At 50.0% G+C, this 18,563-nt stretch overlaps 4 protein-coding genes across 4 annotated transcripts; 3 read left to right on the forward strand and 1 right to left on the reverse strand.

The window, feature by feature from the left end:
* Positions 1-237: 237 nt before the first annotated feature.
* CORC01_10506 (amidohydrolase) lies at positions 238-1,893 on the reverse strand (the record flags this gene model as incomplete). Its single annotated transcript, XM_022622134.1, has 1 exon — positions 238-1,893. The coding sequence occupies one exon, from the start codon at positions 1,891-1,893 to the stop codon at positions 238-240; it is 1,656 nt and encodes a 551-aa protein (XP_022471331.1).
* Positions 1,894-3,234: 1,341 nt separating this feature from the next.
* On the forward strand, positions 3,235-6,350 carry CORC01_10507 (uncharacterized protein; the record flags this gene model as incomplete). Its single annotated transcript, XM_022622135.1, has 6 exons — positions 3,235-3,692; positions 3,750-4,245; positions 4,307-4,938; positions 4,997-5,372; positions 5,431-5,983; positions 6,064-6,350. 6 exons carry the CDS (start codon positions 3,235-3,237, stop codon positions 6,348-6,350), a joined length of 2,802 nt encoding a protein of 933 aa, XP_022471332.1.
* A 3,340-nt stretch (positions 6,351-9,690) lies between these two features.
* CORC01_10508 (uncharacterized protein) lies at positions 9,691-11,334 on the forward strand (the record flags this gene model as incomplete). The annotated part of the gene is made up of 1 exon (XM_022622136.1): positions 9,691-11,334. The coding sequence occupies one exon, from the start codon at positions 9,691-9,693 to the stop codon at positions 11,332-11,334; it is 1,644 nt and encodes a 547-aa protein (XP_022471333.1).
* Positions 11,335-16,537: 5,203 nt separating this feature from the next.
* CORC01_10509 (uncharacterized protein) lies at positions 16,538-18,308 on the forward strand (the record flags this gene model as incomplete). Its single annotated transcript, XM_022622137.1, has 2 exons — positions 16,538-18,076; positions 18,201-18,308. The coding sequence occupies 2 exons, from the start codon at positions 16,538-16,540 to the stop codon at positions 18,306-18,308; spliced, it is 1,647 nt and encodes a 548-aa protein (XP_022471334.1).
* Positions 18,309-18,563: the final 255 nt, after the last annotated feature.

An 18,563-nucleotide genomic window follows, 5' to 3' on the forward strand; every position in this document is an offset into this window, starting at 1 on the left:
CACACGCACACGCACACGCAGACACAAAAAGTGCACAAGAACCTTGATTTGCAGATCTCTGAACAGGTGGGAGCCGATAAATACTTGTACACGAACACCACCAATTGGCTGGCATACTGTCCTCTCAGCTTTTTATGTTCGGGGTGGGTGTATACGCGTCTGCGGGCAATAGTAGCGGCCGCGGCTAAATCTGACTCCACATGAACGTGTAGCTAGTTTCCAGTTCCAGCCCCTACCCTATGCATCGGGAGACGCCCAAACCCTCCGCCCATCAAACCAGGTAGCCTTGATCTCGCCCTTGAGCAAACCCTGCGGCGTCCAGTCCATCTCCGCCACCACAAAGTCCGCGCGCTTGCCGACCTGCAAGGAACCCGTCCGATCCTCTGCAAACACGCTCTTTGCTGTCCCGAACGCGGCCGCCGTGATGGCCTCGCACACGCCCAGTCTAAAATGCTCATTCACGACCACGTCGTAGCCCGGCTCCCGAGCGGACCGCCGCGTCGTCGCGACGTAGGCGTTTTGCAGCGGCGCCCAGGGAGCCGTGGGGCTATCGCTCCCGAGAGCGAGGAGGGCGCCGTGGTCGGCGAACTCGCGGTAGGCAAAGGCGCGCTCGCAGCGGTGGTCGCCAATGAGACGGGGCCAGGCACGCAGGATGGCCGGGTCGGCGTGGACGGGCTGGATCGAGGCCGTGAGGCCCAGCTCGCCCAGGTGTTTTGCGTCTTCGGGGGAGGCCATCTCAATGTGCTCGAGGCGGTGGCGGCGGCCTGGCGTGGCGTGGTCCGCGAGGGCGTTGACTGCGTTCTTGATGGCCGCGTCGCCGATCGCGTGTAGGGCGATTTGCAAGCCGGCGGCGTCTGCCTTCGCGACCACGGGGCCGAGCCACTCGGCGCTCCAGAAGGGCGGGGGGGAGCCCACCTCGGCGTAGGGCTCGGACAGGTGAGCGGTGCAGGCGTCGATGATGCCGTCGGTGATGATTTTGATGCCTACGATGCGCAGGTCGGGGGACGTTGTCTTGTTGAGCTCGTTGTGGAGCTCGATGGCCCGATCTACCTGCTTGAAGCGCTCCTCTTCGGATTCGGATGGTTTGATGAGCCAGTAGGCGTGAATGCGCATGGGCAGGTTGGGTTCCTCAGCTCGGAGCGAGCAGGCTGCGTCCCATGCCGGCTCGTCCATGGCCATCTCAATGAGCCCCGTGTAGCCGGATGCGTTGTAGGTCTGCACGGCATCCTTCATGGCGTCCATCCGGTCTCTCTTGGGCGCCACCTGGGCGAGATGAGGCCACACGATGGTGAGCACGGCGGCCTCGCTGAGCAGGCCCGTCGCCTTGCCCTCGGCGTCGCGGTGGATCTTGCCTCCTGACGGGTCGGGCATGGTCTCAATGCCGAGCTCCTTGATGCCGGCTGTGTTGCACCAGGTCGAGTGGAGGTCCTTGGTGTCGATGAAGATGGGCCGCGGGTCAATGTCATCAAGCATGGTCTTGTCGACGCCGTCGGGGGTCATGGCGTGCGTCCACAGCTTGCACATGATGCGCGGGACATCCGGGTTGGCGACGGCGTACTCCTTGATGGCTGCGCGGATCTCCTCGAGTGATGTGCAGTTCTCGAGACTGGCCTTGCGCAGCGACTGGCCGAGGAGGAGCAGGTGGACGTGTCCATCGATGAAGCCTGGCAGAACTGTCCTGCCCTGCAAGTCGTGTGTGGTGACGTCTCCGGATGTGTGTCTTGCCTTGAGATGCTCTGTTGTGCCAATGTTCTCGATGATGCCGTCGGCGACAAACATGCTCTCGGCAAAGGTGGGTTGCGTTTCGAGGCCGGCTTCGGCGTTGTGCAGGAAGATGCGCCCGTTGACGAAGAGCTCCCCTGCGCCTGGTGCTTGATGTGTGACTTGCGCCATGATTGTGGTGATTCTGTACTTGCCGTTAGCGCCCAGTTTTGTATGCTAAAGATGCTTTGCGACAGCAGAAATGGTGTTGCGCCTGCGTGTGTCGTGCAATGTGTTGTTATTGACTCGGGTGGTGTGAGAGGGATATAGTCGGCTTTGCTTGTGAGGGGCAGCCCGCCTCGGCCTGCGTCGTCGCGGCGGAAGCGCACCGCGGGGTTCGCATGGTGGGGCTGCGCTGGGAAGGATCTGATAAGATCTGATAAGATGGCTACCTAAGGTATCTGCCTTATTCCCCTTAGGTATCCGTAGGTACTCAGCTTGTGACTTGGCTGTACTATTTCGGTGGACCCGGTGAAGGCGGGGTGAAGAATTTGCTTCACCGAGGGCGAGGTGAGTGGCGTTGCGCTTTCCTCTTTCAGATCTATTTTCTGTTGATAGGCGTTTGGAGGTTGGAACCAAACTCGCGCAGTATGTAGTTAAAAAAGGCAAGGACTCTGAGCAGAATCTTCAGCCAGCTGGGCAGCGTATCGTAAGCTAAAAAGGGGAAGGAGAGCCAAGATTAGTGAGGTCGCTTGGGCGTTGTAGCCAGAATGAAGCTATCCGCACTTATCCACTCAATATCAGGAATTATCGAGCTCAAAATCGAGTTCAAGCAATGTGCTTGGGGTCTCAACAGTCGCAGGGTCTCGCGGAAGTGCGGCCAAGTTGTCACATAAAACCCTCTTTTGACGTTGACTTTCAATTCCCCCAACCCCCGGAGCCATCCTCACTTTCTTCGAACGTCAGTTGGACCTTCTTCCTCGAGGCACCCAAGAAAGTAACCGAAATCTACTGGAAGCAGTTGCGGTCCCTGTCTTCTCTTTCCTTTCCAATCGACCAATACCAGAGGGCAGCTCTTGAGTCTTGACTCCTGCCGATACTTAGACCCTTTATGCTCTCTCCGTCACTTCCTCCAGACAACTTCAACTCAACCTCTCCTTCTTCACACCTCCACCCAATTTCTTCAACCTGCTCTTTGCACATTCACTCAAGCCTGCCCCTTCATCAGTCCATCATCATCACCGCTTGACCTCACATCTTAATACTAACGCGCTAGTCTTCCTACGTTCATCGTTTGGACTTTCGGCACTGTCCCATTTCGAGCATTGACTTTACTGGATTTCATTGCTGCAAAATCATTTTCATTTAATTGGAAAGTTGGCAACAATTCTGAACTTCTTCTTCCATTATAATCTTCCTTCGAGAGCACAGGACGCATCTTCGAGCGACATTCGCCCGGAAACAGCTTTGAGCCCATTTCGTCTGCAGTACCGTGGAACAATACCTTCCAAAGTTTTCTCCAACAGTCGCACGATGAGTTTCATCGGGGGAGTCGCTCGAGTCAAAACCGAGCAACATGACGAGACCCAGCTGGATGGTCCCATCAACGAAGGCATCGAGGCGAAGAGCATGCAAGATCACGATGCCATGCCACATGTTTTTACCGAGGGAACACTTATCCCTGTTAAACAGCGAGATCTACTGACCTTCTCCTACCTAGAGAAAATGAGAAAGATCAGAGACCCAGATCTTTGGCAGTCGTTTTGCGAGAGGATCTTGCCGCTCCTGGACGATCTCGAGTCCGCTTGCAGAAGCATTGCTTCCTCCAGAAACCTTCAGCCTGCTCTCAAGACTGCGGCATCGCATTGGGTTCACCGAATTTGCGATTTGCGTCATCGAGCAAAGCGATCGCATCAGACTGTTATCGGTGTTCTAGGTAACACGGGTGATGGTAAAAGCTCAACTATTAATGCTTTGCTAGATGAAGAGAGGTATTTACTGCGCACTAGCTGTGCGAAAGTGAGTTAAGCTAATCGCTCGTACCTTAGTTTGCTTCCCACCAGCTGTATGCGTGCATGCACTGCTGTTGCCACGGAGATTTCCTACAACCATGACGAGGACGAACAGAACCCATACCGTGCAGAAATCGACTTCATCTCTCGTGAGGAGTGGGTACGGGAAGTCAACATACTACTGATGGAGTTCCTCGCCGATGAGACTGAGGAGAAGGAAGATCTGGACCCAGAAAGTGAAGCAGCCAAAGCTTTGGCAAAAGTCCAAGCGGTTTATCCGTCCATGACCATCCAAGACTTGGCTACCAGCACCTCGGCACAGCTTGCTGATCATCCAAATATCACCCGGCTTCTTGGCACCACCATGACGCTGAAATGCGACAATGCCCAGAACATCCGCGAGGAAGTCCAGCCCTACGTCGACTCCAAGGACAAGGATGACGATACCGCGGCATACTGGCCTTTAGTGAAGGTTGTCAGGATCTTCACCAAAGCCAAAGTGCTTTCCAATGGCATCACAATCGTGGATTTGGTATGTTGCACTTTACATGAAGTATCACTACGCTTAGATTCGCTGACATTGGCTTTGATAGCCTGGTCACCAAGATTGGGATGCTGCCAGAGCTGCGGTAGCAAGCAACTACATCAAGTCATGTTCAGGTATCTGGGTCGTCGCTCCTATCAACAGGGCTGTGGACAACAAGACAGCCAAAGATATCATGAGTAACTCCATCAAGCGTCAACTCAAGCTTGATGGAGCGTTCTCGGCTTTGACCATCATTTGCTCAAAGACTGATGACATGGCAATCAACTCGGGATTAGAAAGCATGAAATCGAGACTGAACAAGGATACTAAGGACGCATGGATCCAGGTCCAAGCAATTGATCGTCGTATCAAGGCTTTAGAAAAGGACCTCAAGGTCGTCCGGGGTTGTCGTAAACAAGCCCGCACTGCTACTGACGACGCTACAGAGCGTCTAGCTAAGAGAGCACGAACTGAGCCGCCCGATAACCAAGCAAAGGATCTTGCCCTAGAGACATCTATGGACTTGGCCGATGATAGTGCTACCAACTCTGATCCGAACGCAAAGAAGCATGAAGAGCTTGCAGAGCTGAAGCTCGAAAAGAAACAGCTCATGTACCAGGTGCATGCGCGTTTAATTCGGAGGCGCAACGAGCTCTCCAGAGAGGCTGTCAAGAAGCACCTTGCCAAAAGCTTCAGAGAGTAAGCAACATGCTAAGATATTATTTTTGAAACTTACACATGCTAATAAACAAGCAAGTCTTGATCGACAGGATGCAGCAAACTCCGACGCACATAGCCAGGCTATTGGAGAGCCCCGCGATTATGACGAAATGTCCATCTTGACTCCGGTGTTCTGCACCAGCAGCCATGTATACCAGAAAATGCAGGGTCTCGTGGCGAATGACGACGAAACGACTCCTGGTTTCGACACTGAGGAGGATACTGAAATTCCTCAGCTCCAAGCTCACGCTCAGAAGCTGACAGAGGAGCTTCGCATTGCAAAGTATCAAGAGGTGCTCAATGACATCTGCCAAGTGCTCAACTCCATAGCCATATGGGCTCGGGACACGGCAGAGACTAGAGCCACCATCGATGGAGAGCATTTGAAGGGGATGCTAATACGCCTTCAAACCGTGAGTGCAATCTGGTTCTTCTGCGCATGGGGTCATGAGATAACACTTGACTCAATAGGATATTAACGGAGACGTCGAGGATTGTCTCGACAATCTGCACTTGAAAGCAGAGACCATCTTATATGCCCAGATGACGCGCTTGAGCTCCAATGCCAGCCGGGCGGCAGTTCCTACCGCCCTTCGCTGGTGCCATATGAACCACTCGACCCTGAGGGCTACATTCATTCGTCAAGGCACCTGGAAGCTGCATAACTTCAACGAAGACCTAGTGAAGCCCATTAAAGAAAACATTGCCCAGACCTGGGCCAACTTCTTCCAGTTCAGCATCCCAAGCGTGCTTGACAACTTCTCTGTCTCTACGACCCAGCGACTGAGTACATTTCACGAACAAGTCATCAAGCAACTCGGAGTTCACGACAACGACCATGACGAATCTCCAACAATCATGCAGCTCAACCAGCAGCTCAAACTTCACAAGGAGAAGCTTGTGCGCATTGCCGCCCAAAGCCGGAATGGAGTCGATGAAGCCCAGAAGGACGCCAGTCGAGCGTTGACTCCACCAATCGCGGAAGAAATGGCTCCTGGATATGAGGAGTGCGGTCAGATACATGGTGAGTACGATTCCACTGTGTGAAGAAAAATCATGAAAACCAAATTGGTCCTTGGCTAATCACAGCGCAAATTCATACAGGAACTGGATCAGTCAAGAAGATGCATGCCAGAATCCAGGAATACATTCTCAACCGCAAGATTAAGATGTTTCGCACCGCGATCCGGAACGTCAAGGAGGTTCTCGAGGATGGCCTGGAGACGGTGGGCGAGGACATGACGGCTGAGATCAGGAACCTTGCTGCAACCATGCACGGCGATTATATGCTGGCGTTGGCAGAGAAGCGGGAGTCGGCACGTCGTATTGAGGAGGCGTCCAAGCGAGGGATGATGGAGTTCCTGGAGCATGCTGGCGAGCAATTCAGATAGAGAGGAATGGTGGAGCTTGCAGCTAAAATGAGAAGATGGTTAGAGCAAAGGACGTTCGGAATGAGACGTCATAGGTACAATAGTTTTAGACTTCGTTTAATCACAGATCCCGTTTCTTAATTCATTCTAACTTTATTAAACAGGGTAAATATCTTTCGTTCAAGAGTGACTATTGATGAGTGATTTGAAAAGAAAAACCGTCCTCTTCACATAGATTTAAAGTTAGCCTACAGGCTAGCGGAACCGCATAGGTTTTATTAATGACTTTTCAGCGCTATTACTTGTAGTAGACTCGAAGCCTGGGTAGTGTTATGTCTTGTAATCAACCAGAAAGCGTTCCTTACTCCACGTCATACTTAACTCAGTTTCAATTATCGAATAATTGCGATCGTCCACGGCCTGAGGTTATGGAAGGTTGTATTACTTTAGAACAGTAGGCCGGCGCTAGGCGCTGGTCCGGCGCCGCTGAAGAATCTCGTAGACTCTTTTAGCTGGCTTACACGGTCACTCTAAGGTTATTATTCTATAATTTCTATTGCTATTTACATAGCTATCTAAGTGAGTGCGGCCGGCTGGGAGAATGCAGTAGTCGGCTCATTAAAAAGCTTATAAATCGAGTAGTGAACTAGTGCTATCGTGCCTAGCTTTATTATCATCCTTATATACCTAATCTAGTCTATACAAATTTATTTACTCATGAATGATGTTAATCAGGACGGTAAAAGAGAGGGAGGAGAAATTTTATTTAAAAGACGTTTGTATATGAAAATAGCTTTAAACGGGAAAGAAGGTGGTGTTGGTTTACGTATCACAGGGGTGATTGTTCGATCGAACCGTGGTGATGAAGGGTCAATTAACTTGTATTGATCTCTGCGTAAAGAGGAAAAGAGAGCATCGCCGGTTGAACGCTGATATAGAGACCCTCAGATGGCCCCTGCGCTGGCGCTGACTCGAGGTCGAATTGGGCTTCCAATCCGACAGGTGGCCTAAGGTTGTTGAGAAGTCATGTAAAAGTATCGCCCTGAAAGAAGAATAGCGGGATATCACTCTTATAGCTTTTCGTTCGTTTGAACCCTTATTATTAGTGACCTCTCTGCAGATCATCTAGTTGTGCCTCCCATTTAGTCAAGTTTCGCCGCCGCCTCCTTTTTACCGTCTCCGGCCAACTATCCCCGCAACCACACAATCGAGATGTGAATATCCGTGTACTTCCTACATGGCTGTCTCTACATGATTACAACTTTCTAGTTTGCTATGGCTTAAAACAACTTGATAACCCTCAAAGACCCGCAGCCCAGGACAAAACTGGACAGCAACATGGATGACAAGATATAGAGCAGACTCAGCCTAGTCACTCAGATTCGAAAGGCGAATGTAAACAGCCCTATTAATATTTCTCCACAGAGCAGGTTTCTGGAGTCCCCATATGGCACTCAACACCAGTCCCCTTTGGAATCTTTTTCATAGACTATGGAGGCTTTCGAGTGAAGAAGAACATTTGTTTATTAGTGATCTGCATACACTTAAGTATCCTCGCTTTTCCAAGACTTATCAGACTGCGTAAGTATTCTTATCATATCTATCTAAGCAACATGTGAGCCATGCTGATAATGTCAAAGTTCTCAGCTAAAAAATTCCCCAGGGAGCCAACAACTTCGCTTTGGAGCCCCGTGAATCAGCCGACGACGACTCATCTACAACCACGATTCGACTGCAGGTCCATTGGTTGAGGGGGACTCGGATGACTTCAATGGCCACAGCGGGATTGCAAAATAATCCTTGGCAGACTATCGCGGTGTATTTGTTGAAGAGAACGAGTGGACTGTCAACTCCCGCCCCATCAAAGAGGAAAGATAAACCAAGATACCTCCAGTACTTGTCGACACTTCTTGACAACAGAAATTCTGTTTCAATAGTTATATGCATGATCCTGCTGCTTCACTCTTTTCTGGACTGTACAAGGTTGTGTGTATGTTCTTCTATGTCCCAAAATATTTGAGTGCTATACTTCGACCAATCAGTTGTTTAAACACGAGTTAGACAGATCTCCGGGATAGCAAGACAAGATCTCAAAATCGGTGAAATCTGGACCAAGCATGTTTCTGTCATTAACGAGGAAACAACTTGAGGTCTCGGAGTAAGAAAATTTAGTCATGGACTCAAGTTACCGCAAAGCGCAAAGCGAAAGCCTTAGCCAAAGATCTGATCTTCCGTGGCCACGTCGAGGCTGTCCAATGAAATGTAGATATCTCCATTTCCCATTGCCCCCCCACCTAGTCAGGCCGTCACCAACGTCATCGCCAAGATCAAAAGGTTGAGCGACGATACTAAAACACACAGCTCCGCGTCCTTGATGACTCCAGAAAAACCGCATATTTGTACCCTTGATTTGAAGAAAGACTCTATACGTGCCCCGACACGGCCGAAATGATCTCTGACTGGCGAAACTACTCTCGTCAGTTCTCTGTATGGGCACTTCGGTAACATAACGAGGGGCCGCTTTTTTGTGGCTCGCGTACAGTTAGTGACTAATACCTATGTTGTGAGCAAGGCAGGGGCTGGAGTATACGAGCTTGGAAAGCTTCCACACCTTCCGTCCGGTGACGGGATCAGATGTGCAGCCATTATCTGGCCGGGAGTCAATCTCGGTAAGGCAAATATGCCTTATGATGGGCGACTGATGAAATAGTCTTGTGGTTTGGGCAAAGGATTGAAACTTGGAGGGTGACGGAATTGTGGCTGATACACCAAGGCAGCACGGCCTTGACCGACGCACATATCAGGCGGACTTTTCCACAAGTCAAATATCTTAGAAGACCTACGTGAGCTGGAGTTGGCTTTTCGCCCGACTGCCAAGGTTGCCTGCCTCTCAAGAAAACCATCATGGTTGGTGGCACGCAGCTGTCCTAATGTTGTGTAACCACACGTTTCCCAGATATTGTGCCACCTGCAAATATTTCCAGGGGCCCATAGGCTACAAAGCGCATCCTCACCTTCTTAAAGGGGCGGTAAGACACGGCTGAGACCGCGGCCAACCACGTTCGTCATGTGAGTAATATTCCCTCGGATTGTTCGCAGAACAGCACTATGTACATCTACAAATGACCTTGAATCGCCAAACAATATTGCACTGTGATGGCTATCGCCCGATGGCTTGCATGGCGTCCCACCATTGCAAAATGGGCAGCGGACAACCAACCGCCCACTACCACTACAGTCTGCTTCGAATTGTTGTCTCCCCAAATCCCCCCGACTCGAACACCGTTCCAGGGGTTTCCTTGCCTTCTGCTCTGCTCTTCTCTCATCAACTTCCCCATCACAAAGTAGTAATAACAGCAGCATGAACACTACGTCAACCGCCAAAGAATTGGAGGCCCAATGGATAAACCCTGGCGATGTTTCAACCATTCTTTTCATCCTCGGTGGTGATATCGTTCAGAAAGCCTTCTCTCAAGGGACCGGCAAAGCCTATGTGCCCGTCTGTTTTTCTTTTGGCTGTGCTGCTTATGCATTCATCGGACTTGTGGGTATCATTGGCGACGGCCGTCTTCTCTCGCCACCTGATTACGCATGCAAGGTTCTGAACCTGGGTTCAGGGTATCTGCGTGAGAGCAGGAGCTTCGTTCTCGGCAGGTTACTGCGTGACATGGAAGCGGTCGAGTCTCGCATGTCCGTTGCAGACGACGAAGACGGCGACTATGCCCTGAGAATATCGGTTTTCGAAGCAACTTGGAATGGAAATGACCCCACAAAGTTCTCTTGGAGTTATTTACACCTCATCGGCATGGTTGTGACCCTGATTCAGTTAGGGATTGCACTTGTTCCATTCTTTATCAATCGTTCCTGGAATGTCCTTCTGATCACGGCAGCGGGAACTGTATTGGTCCAGTTGACTGGCATTCTGCCTCAATGGACAGCGGAAAAATTGCCCAATCGACAACGATCCGCCCAGATATTTGCCTTGACAACAGGAAATGGATCACGGGATATCATGGTCATCCTAGGCTACGGTCGGTGCCTGGATCTGGAGGCCCTGGCCTCGATGCCATCACCTCGAATCAGTCGCCCGTGGGAAAAGTTCCGATGGCTCTCGAAACCTCAACGCAACAAGATGAAGGAGCCCATGATGCCAAGAAGAAACACGATGCTTCGAAATGCGAAGAGATGTGCTGTTTGGCCAGTCCGGGGGCTTCCGCTGGGTTTCATCCTCACCCAAACTTCCTTCATAATCCTTTCGGTCTTGTGGCTTCTTCTTCTCATCAATGTTTCTGGAAGTCGAAGTATTCCCGAGACCTGGTGCATATTGGGGGTTGGGGGCCTGGGAATGTTCCAAAATGCCTGGCTTGCTGCCGCAGAGGTGCCAACCAAGTTACGAAACTTGCCTCTTAAGCGAGTCGATCGTATCAAGTCGCGCAAAGTCATGGATGCTATCATGGACTTTCACACCACGTATGGTCGAGGAACTTCCTTGCGCAACGAATTCTTTCCAGGCGAATTGAAGCCCGAGGAAAAGTCATGGTGGCATGGGGATTACTCGCAGTACGAAAAGAAGAGAAGAGAAGACAAATTGAGGAGTGAATCAAGACGCGACAGCCCAAACAAGTACCCAAGGTTTCTATATGACGGAACAGAACTTGAATACCTTCACCAAGCAGAGCCTTTTGTGCTGACGGACGACTTCGACAGCGGACGCCAATACCCAAAAGCGTCTCCTGAGGTTGATGTAGCCGGGTCAAAACAGTCTACTAAAGGCTCAGATTCAAATGAACCGACCGAGCGACGGCAATGGGATATCGAAAGAGGGCCAGAGACATCTCACAACGCAAACGAGAAGGTAACGAATACGGACGGAGGCATTGACGTGGATAACAAGAAACGCATGGTAGACGGGGCAGGACTCATGAGGTTGTCTCCTACAACGCGCCATTCACTTATCATGAGACCGAGGACGGACAGTATGAAGTCCATCCCGTGGGCAACATAAGTAGCATTTTCAGCTTTTCACTTCAGATTTGGCCGCAGGCTCCTTATGGAATACTGAGCGGGCGTAAATTCTTGATGCTCTGACCACTCAGTGACTATGCCGATTGTACTTGGCCCCGACGAGTGTGCAAGTCATTGGCCATATGGTCCGGTAGAGTAGGTAGAGTACTGTTGTATCTTCAAGTCACGACTTTTTATGATCCAAGAGGCCGCCATAATGAGATAATACCTAGTTTGTAATATTCCATACTCATCGTACGGGTTCTTGAAAGTGCGTTGTATTTGGAAGGTTGAAACATTAAACGCAAGTCTAGTGATTCAAGAAGAATCCTGAGTTTCAAAGTCAACAAAGCCACCAAAATCGTACTCAAGTAAAAACTACACGGACTCATTTCTCATCTTTTCACATCGCTTATCTGATTGAATCTAAGACTGTGAAGAACCAGGCCAAAAACTGCCAATGACACGTCTAAGGGTGTTTACTGCCACGAACACGTTCTTCGTCGACTCTCCTGAGCCTTCCTCTTCCCCTTCCTGGTTTGAGAATTCCGAGCCTCCAGAAGCTAATGGAATTCTTTCAGCCATCACATCATCCTCTCTCTCCAGTTCACACGCTAGTGATGAGTGGGACGAGGAAACTAGCCCACCCCCTATCGACAAGTCGATTTCTTCGGGTGCTTGTTCCAAGCTGTCTGCGTCCAACGTGTCATCTTTATACCCATGTAATCTGTCTGAGTTTTCAGACTCGTCCTGATCGTGGTAACCGTCAACACACCATTGCTGCGTATCGCTTACTGCAACGCCAGAGACCTGATTTTTGCCGAACATCTGATACCGTCTCAGCACTGGGTTTTCGACAGAGTCTTCTGTGTCTATTGCAGTGCGCTGGTCGAGGGGAGCCACAGGATGGATCGAGAATCTTGCAACCTTCACCCTTCGAATGATTCGAACAAAGAACGTCCCGTCTGTGGAGCCACTCTCTTGTTCACCCTCCTCCTCTAGCGCCCCTGAATCATGAATCCTCTTCTCTTCTTTTCCCCTGATAACCGATCCCTGAATGCAATTGGATTGAAGGGTATCATCTACTCCTTTTTCCAAGCTGATCTGGGAATTGGTGTTTCCCTCTATACGTGGCTGGCCGTAAGTTTCGACGAGCAGACCAATTTCTCCAGGGACCTCCACCGGCCGGGGCCTGGACAAGATAATCCTCAGACTCAACGAACCCTCTTCATCCAATTTATTACCCAGGCTGTCTGCGTGTTCGCTGAAAGACTCACTATCAGCATCGGTTACTTGATACCACTCGTGAAGGCCTCTGTTGATTGAAAATCTGAACGAGGTGTCTCCTCCCACCCCGATAATATCTCTGAGTTTTTCCTTTGAGGCATGGAGGATGTATCCTGGGTATTGCACAAGAATACCTTCTGGAACCAGGGTAGTGTGGAACCTAGGGTTACTCAACGGGTACGGATACGATTCTTCTCCGTGCGACATCCATGTTGCTGGTGCCCATCCAAAACCTGCCTCCGACAAACGTTTGCCGGGTAAGAAGATAATGCCTGCCGGAATAGAGTTCTGTAGTTCTCTGTGGTTGCCAACTGATTTCCAGAAATCTCTCATGAGTTCGTTGCGCCGTTTGTCGTTGTCCGTCACTCCTGTCTCTCTTCGTTTCAGGTCCGATGTCGTCTGAGGAATAGGAATGTTGAGAATACTGGCCAGAACAAGCGTTTCGTGTTCACGTCGCTCGATCGTCTTCCCGAAGAGTACATTTAACTCACAAATATACCGTCAGTTTGAGAGAATAGACTTACTCGGTATCGTGTAGCCCTCCAGGCGTTTGCAATAAGCACTGCTCGGGCAGTTTTAGCTTTGCCTTGTGGCTTCAAGGATCCATGGTCTTTGCGCATCATGCCATCCGCAAGCTTTCTTCTGATCATGCCGCCCATAGAAACCCTCAAGACGTCTTCTGGATCATCTTGATTCCACATTTCATCCAGAGTTCGCAATTGTTGTCCTTTGTGCCCTTTCATCGCCAAGTGCAACTTTCTGCTCACGAATGCCTCTTGCAAGGTCCATAGCCGCATCATCCATCCACAAGCGAGTAACCCAGCAGCAGCTGTCCGACAATCGTCGGCTGTTTTTACCTTGCCAACCAAGTGCTTGTCGATTACAATGCAATGACTTGACTGGCTGAACACGTGATGTATTCGCTCAATGGCCCGCCTTTTGATTTCTGTTCTTTTTTCACGCTCTTCTGTGTCCCCTGTCAAGCCTTTGGTGTTTATGTTCTGCGGGATGGCCAGAGTGTCGAGCCAGAAAAGATGATCGGTTTTGTCGTCAGATCGAAAGACCTCTCGGAGATACCCACGGATTGCTCTTAGATGACAGGCATGGATCTCGCTTTTGTCCTCGTTCCCAAGACCTTGAGACCAAACGTGTGAAATTGTCGCGAACTCCATGTTGGCATTTTCTTCCCACCTCACAACTTTGACTGACTCTTGTCCTTCAGCCCCAGCGATTCTGAGTAATGGGAACGGGCCATTTTTTGACTCCTTAGGCTCAGTATCCAAGATCTCCATGACCTCGGCTTCTCGGGGACCGATCCGACGGCAAGCTTTGCTGTTGGCGCAAGAGCCATGATGTGAAGGACTGTATGTGCGTTGGTTGTTTTCTTTGTCGGCTGACTCGATGTAGAAGCACTTCCCAGGCTTACACTTTCGTCGATCTTTCCTATGTTTGTTGTGCCTATTGTTCTCGTGAGAACGCAGGGTGATGTATAACAGCGTTGCATTCCGGCCAAGTTGTCCTTTAATGACCTCTCTGGCTCTAGGACACCACCGCTTTTTGATCATTTCCTGGGTGACGAATCCCGGAGGACCCCATCCTCCCTCATCGTCAACTTCCCATCCATAAAGGCTTACATTGCATACTTTCATTGTCTGTGTCAAAGTTGCTGATAGTGTTTCTCCAAATATCATCAGACACAGAGCCTCATGCTCTGCCTCGTCGATATCATCGTCGTCACTGTCGCTCTCGCTGTTCCCATCATCAATACTCGTAGCTGGTACAGGGAGCTGGGTGACCCTCTCAGCTAGGTTCGCGGTTACAACTTGTTTTGCTAGCTCAAGGAGTTGAATTGCACGGAAGAGTTTCTGATATGTGTCTTCTTTGTTCCTTTGGTAATGCCGAACCATTTGGCGATGCCATGATTTTAGAGCCTGGGTTAGTTTCTTCGTGCTGAGCTGGTCCGAATCCACAAGGTCGGTGTGGTCAAGACATGAATCTTCGACCAGACAAAAGAAGGATCTGGATAGTTGAAAAAAGATCCACCCCTGTAATAGCGTGGGACAGTCATGCAATGGTTTGCATCCAGGAGTTTTCGATTCTGCAGTCCTTTCGTTCAACGTGAAGTCTTCGTTGAGGTCCCAGCCATGCCTCAGAGGGAATGTTACAAAATCTTCGAAATTGCTCCCATGTTTCTTGTGGCAGTCGTTCAGCTCCTTGTGATAATATCCAATAGTAAGGCCTTTGACTTGGACACCTGAGTATGCATCTTCCAAGTGCTGCATGTTGATAGATCGGCGGAGGTTTCGGGTGAGATGCAGGAATGTTGATAGTTGACCAAATATTACGTGAGGAAACAGGCAACGAAACAATGCTTTGTGCTGGCAAGCCGAGGAAAATTGATATTTAAAGTCGGGACGAAATCATGTAGTTCATCAGCCGTTTTCCCTGTTCTAGATTTCTCAGCAGGATGCCCCACACACACTCTTTGATCTACTCAAAATATGCATCAGGCTGTCTATCAATAGCTGGTTGTTCTGGGACAGATCCTTTCTTATTTTACCCTAGTCTCTCACTCTTTGTAGGTGGTTAGCCATGCACAACCTCCTCAAATGCACGTCAGACACATTCCAGCAATGCCGCCAATCGGACTGAACCAAATCTCATATGCTATGGGTGGTTAGAGCAATGCTACTCTGGTAGCCTGATTGGATTTCTTCGCGGAGGCTTAATGCTACAAACATACATTTACTGGGCAGTGCCACACACTGTGATACTTCGACGGCACAAGTCTTGGTGACCTCCAGCGAGCGAGAGGGTGGCGCAGCCAGCTGACTCCGATTCCTTTTCTGTTCAGCTTCCCTTCGCTCCCGGCCAGATTCAACCATTCCACCCTCATCAGGCTGTCACGACACGACTACGAGTCGTTTCGAGTGATCCTGAACCGGATTTTCTGCAAATACGTTACGTGATTGTGGATACACAGCTAATCGAGATCATGGCAAAGGTCTGTTGGCCACTTGGAAAGCCAAATGCCGAGAGTCATCTGCTAATGGCTTTCGAAGGCGCTGGAAATTCAAAAAGGTCTTGCTCACTACAAGAGCACAGATGGAAGCAAGGTTCAGCACAAGATCAAGTCAGATTCTCCAGGATGCCCGACGTGATCATCCATGATAGAACCGATTCAATGCTGACCTTTGGCTAGAGTGTTGTTGATAGGTATTCCCAAGCCAGCCGACTCCGAACATTATCCAACCGAAATCATCACGCGAGATCTTGCAGAGAGCGAAAGGTACCCTTTGAGGATTTATTTCATCAGACTAAGCACCGCATTCCGCCAACGGAAGGTCACTCCAGGAGCCGCGATTAACGAACTCGAAGCTTTGATGCAGGAAAAGCCGGAGAACACTCGTGGCAAAATCCTGCAAGGGGTCAAGAGACGGAAGACGTCGGTCAAATATGTCATAATCTCTACAGCGGCTACGGCATGGATGGTGAAAGAGACTATGATCAGGCACAACTCGGAACAGCCCAAGAAGACCGTAGGGCTTCTTTTTCTCCAATCTTGTCAGCATCGCCACGAAGGCTCTTCATCAGGCACGGAAGACGTTCCCCTCTCAGATTTCAATCAAAGACTTGATAAATTCTTCAATGTCTTATTTGACAGGCAATCCCTTTCGCCTTTGGGCCCGATAACCTGGGTGTTCACCGCAAAGGAGCACTCGCCGCAGAACTGTAACGATCTGGACAGTGTGAACAGCATACTAGAATCTCTTTTACGAGTAGCTATCAAAGTAGCGAACGCGAGTCATTTCTCAAAGAACGACAGAAACGAACTTCGAGATCATCCGGGAGTGGAAAGCTATGGAAGTTTCATTACGCAACGAAAAACAGTCTCCATAAGGATACAAAAACAGCAAATGCGAGCCGAATTATTCTTCCAGGACGGCGATCTGAACGGGGCGTCAACGGTCATGGGAAATCGGCCGAATGAGGGCGGTTTTTCCGAGGAACGGCTCAGATTCAGCATCACACAAGCGTTCGCAAATCTCCACTTGGGTGATCAAAAAGGAGCTGAACAGGAGTTGATCAGAATCCTGAATGAAGTCTCCGTTGAAGATAACAAGCATGATGGAGCCAATCTCGGTAGAATTCTGGAAGATATCGAAAATGAGGCATCGTACTGGCACGCCAACGCCTTGCTCCACCTTGGAGAGTACCAAAAGGTCAAAGATAAGATCGAAGAACTTTTCGACGAGGATCGCTTCAGACTAGATGCTGTGGCTCCTACCAGCGATGACTTAAATAGTCTTGTCCGCTCGGCCAACATGTTGCGGCTTCGGTCACTAGCCATCGCATCCCTAGGATTGTCCAAGGAGACGGACGCGTTGCTCGAGTCAGCGCTCGATCAAGCGACAAAACAATGCGAAAAATTACTCAGCATTGGCAGAGACGGCGATTCCATGTTATCTACCGAAGCAAAGTTTGCTCATAGGGCAACATCTACGTCTATTAAGCTTGCCAGATCAAGGATCTTGGCTCTTCGAGGTGACAACAAGAAGGCTCTTCTGATAGTCTCCGAGGCTTTGAGCACTTCTGTTGAGCATATTGGTGACAAATACATGCTCACCCTTGAAGTGGCCGTTTTGGCTGGCCAACTTCAAATTGCAACATCGCAGGTCGCCCGAGGTCAAGACTTAATCGCCAAGTCTTTGGAGATCATCACAAGGAAATACGGCTCTAATCATCCTTTGGCGCTAGAGGCATCCTACGCACTAATCTCTGCGGCACAAGCAGAGGGACGACTGACACAGGCGCTGGGCAAGTCACAGAATTTGTGCAAAGTAACAAGTTACAATATAGGACTGGGCCAGGACCATCCACTGGTTCTGAGATGTAAAGCCCAACTGGGCACATTACACATACAGTGTGGAAACTATCGGAAAGCTGAGAGAGTTCTGAAGTCAGCGTACGACGAATCATGCCGCAAGTGGTCAGACGAGCACCCGGAAGTCATGCGACTGAGATCCAAATATGCACTTGCTCGATACCATGCAGGGAAGATTCCCCAGGCTTGGGAAGATATATCTGCTGCGATCAGATGGCAGTTGCGTGTCTACCTGAGAGTTCCTGAAGAGAGACTGTGGGAACCGACAGAAAGTCCCAACCGTTGTTTGAAGGGTGGCTTGCTTCTTGATCTGCGCACTGCGTTCAAAGCGAAGGACGGACTGGCTGATCCTACTGTCATGAGTCACCCTCACATTCTTGACTCGCTTCTTACTCTCGGAAAGGTTGCATTGAAATTAGAGATTCCGGACCGCGATCTTGCTGTACAAGTCTTTCATTCAGTCTGGAGCTGCGGTGATGCGAAGCTATGGAGCTCTAGTGACACGGTCCTGGAAGCCGCACTTACTCTCGGAACGATACTGCCACCAGCCAGTCCAACCCGGGAAATACAGGTACGGAGTATCGAAAAAAAGATTCCTATCAACCCAGAAAGATGTTTCAAGTTTGTTATTGCTCAGGCGTCGAGGTCTCGATCAAGCAGCGGGTCAGAACTCGACACTTCAACTCTTGACAAAGGCGGGGAACGGGGCCGCGAACTTTACGGCCAGCTCTCAACAAGCTCGCTTACGGCTCATCTCACCTATCACCATCCCAAAGTTCTCCGTGCTCGGCAAGAAGCTGTGATGGTTAGCGTTTTCAGCTACGAAGCATCTGACGGCAACATCAAACACCTGCAGAATCGGACAGACGACTTGAAAAGAATCCTCAAGTGCCAGGAGATCAGAACAGGCTGGAACCATCCCGACAGACTCAAGACCATGCTGTCATTGCTAGGGTTACAACTCGCTCTAGGCGGGCCGATGGAGGATATCAACAATATTCTAGCGGACTTGATGCGACGGTTGAGACGACCCGAGATTTTTGAGGAGCGCATCATCC

The sequence above is a fragment of the Colletotrichum orchidophilum genome (genome assembly GCF_001831195.1).
Source record: "Colletotrichum orchidophilum strain IMI 309357 chromosome Unknown Scaffold_105.1, whole genome shotgun sequence".
NCBI classification, from domain to species: domain Eukaryota; kingdom Fungi; phylum Ascomycota; class Sordariomycetes; order Glomerellales; family Glomerellaceae; genus Colletotrichum; species Colletotrichum orchidophilum.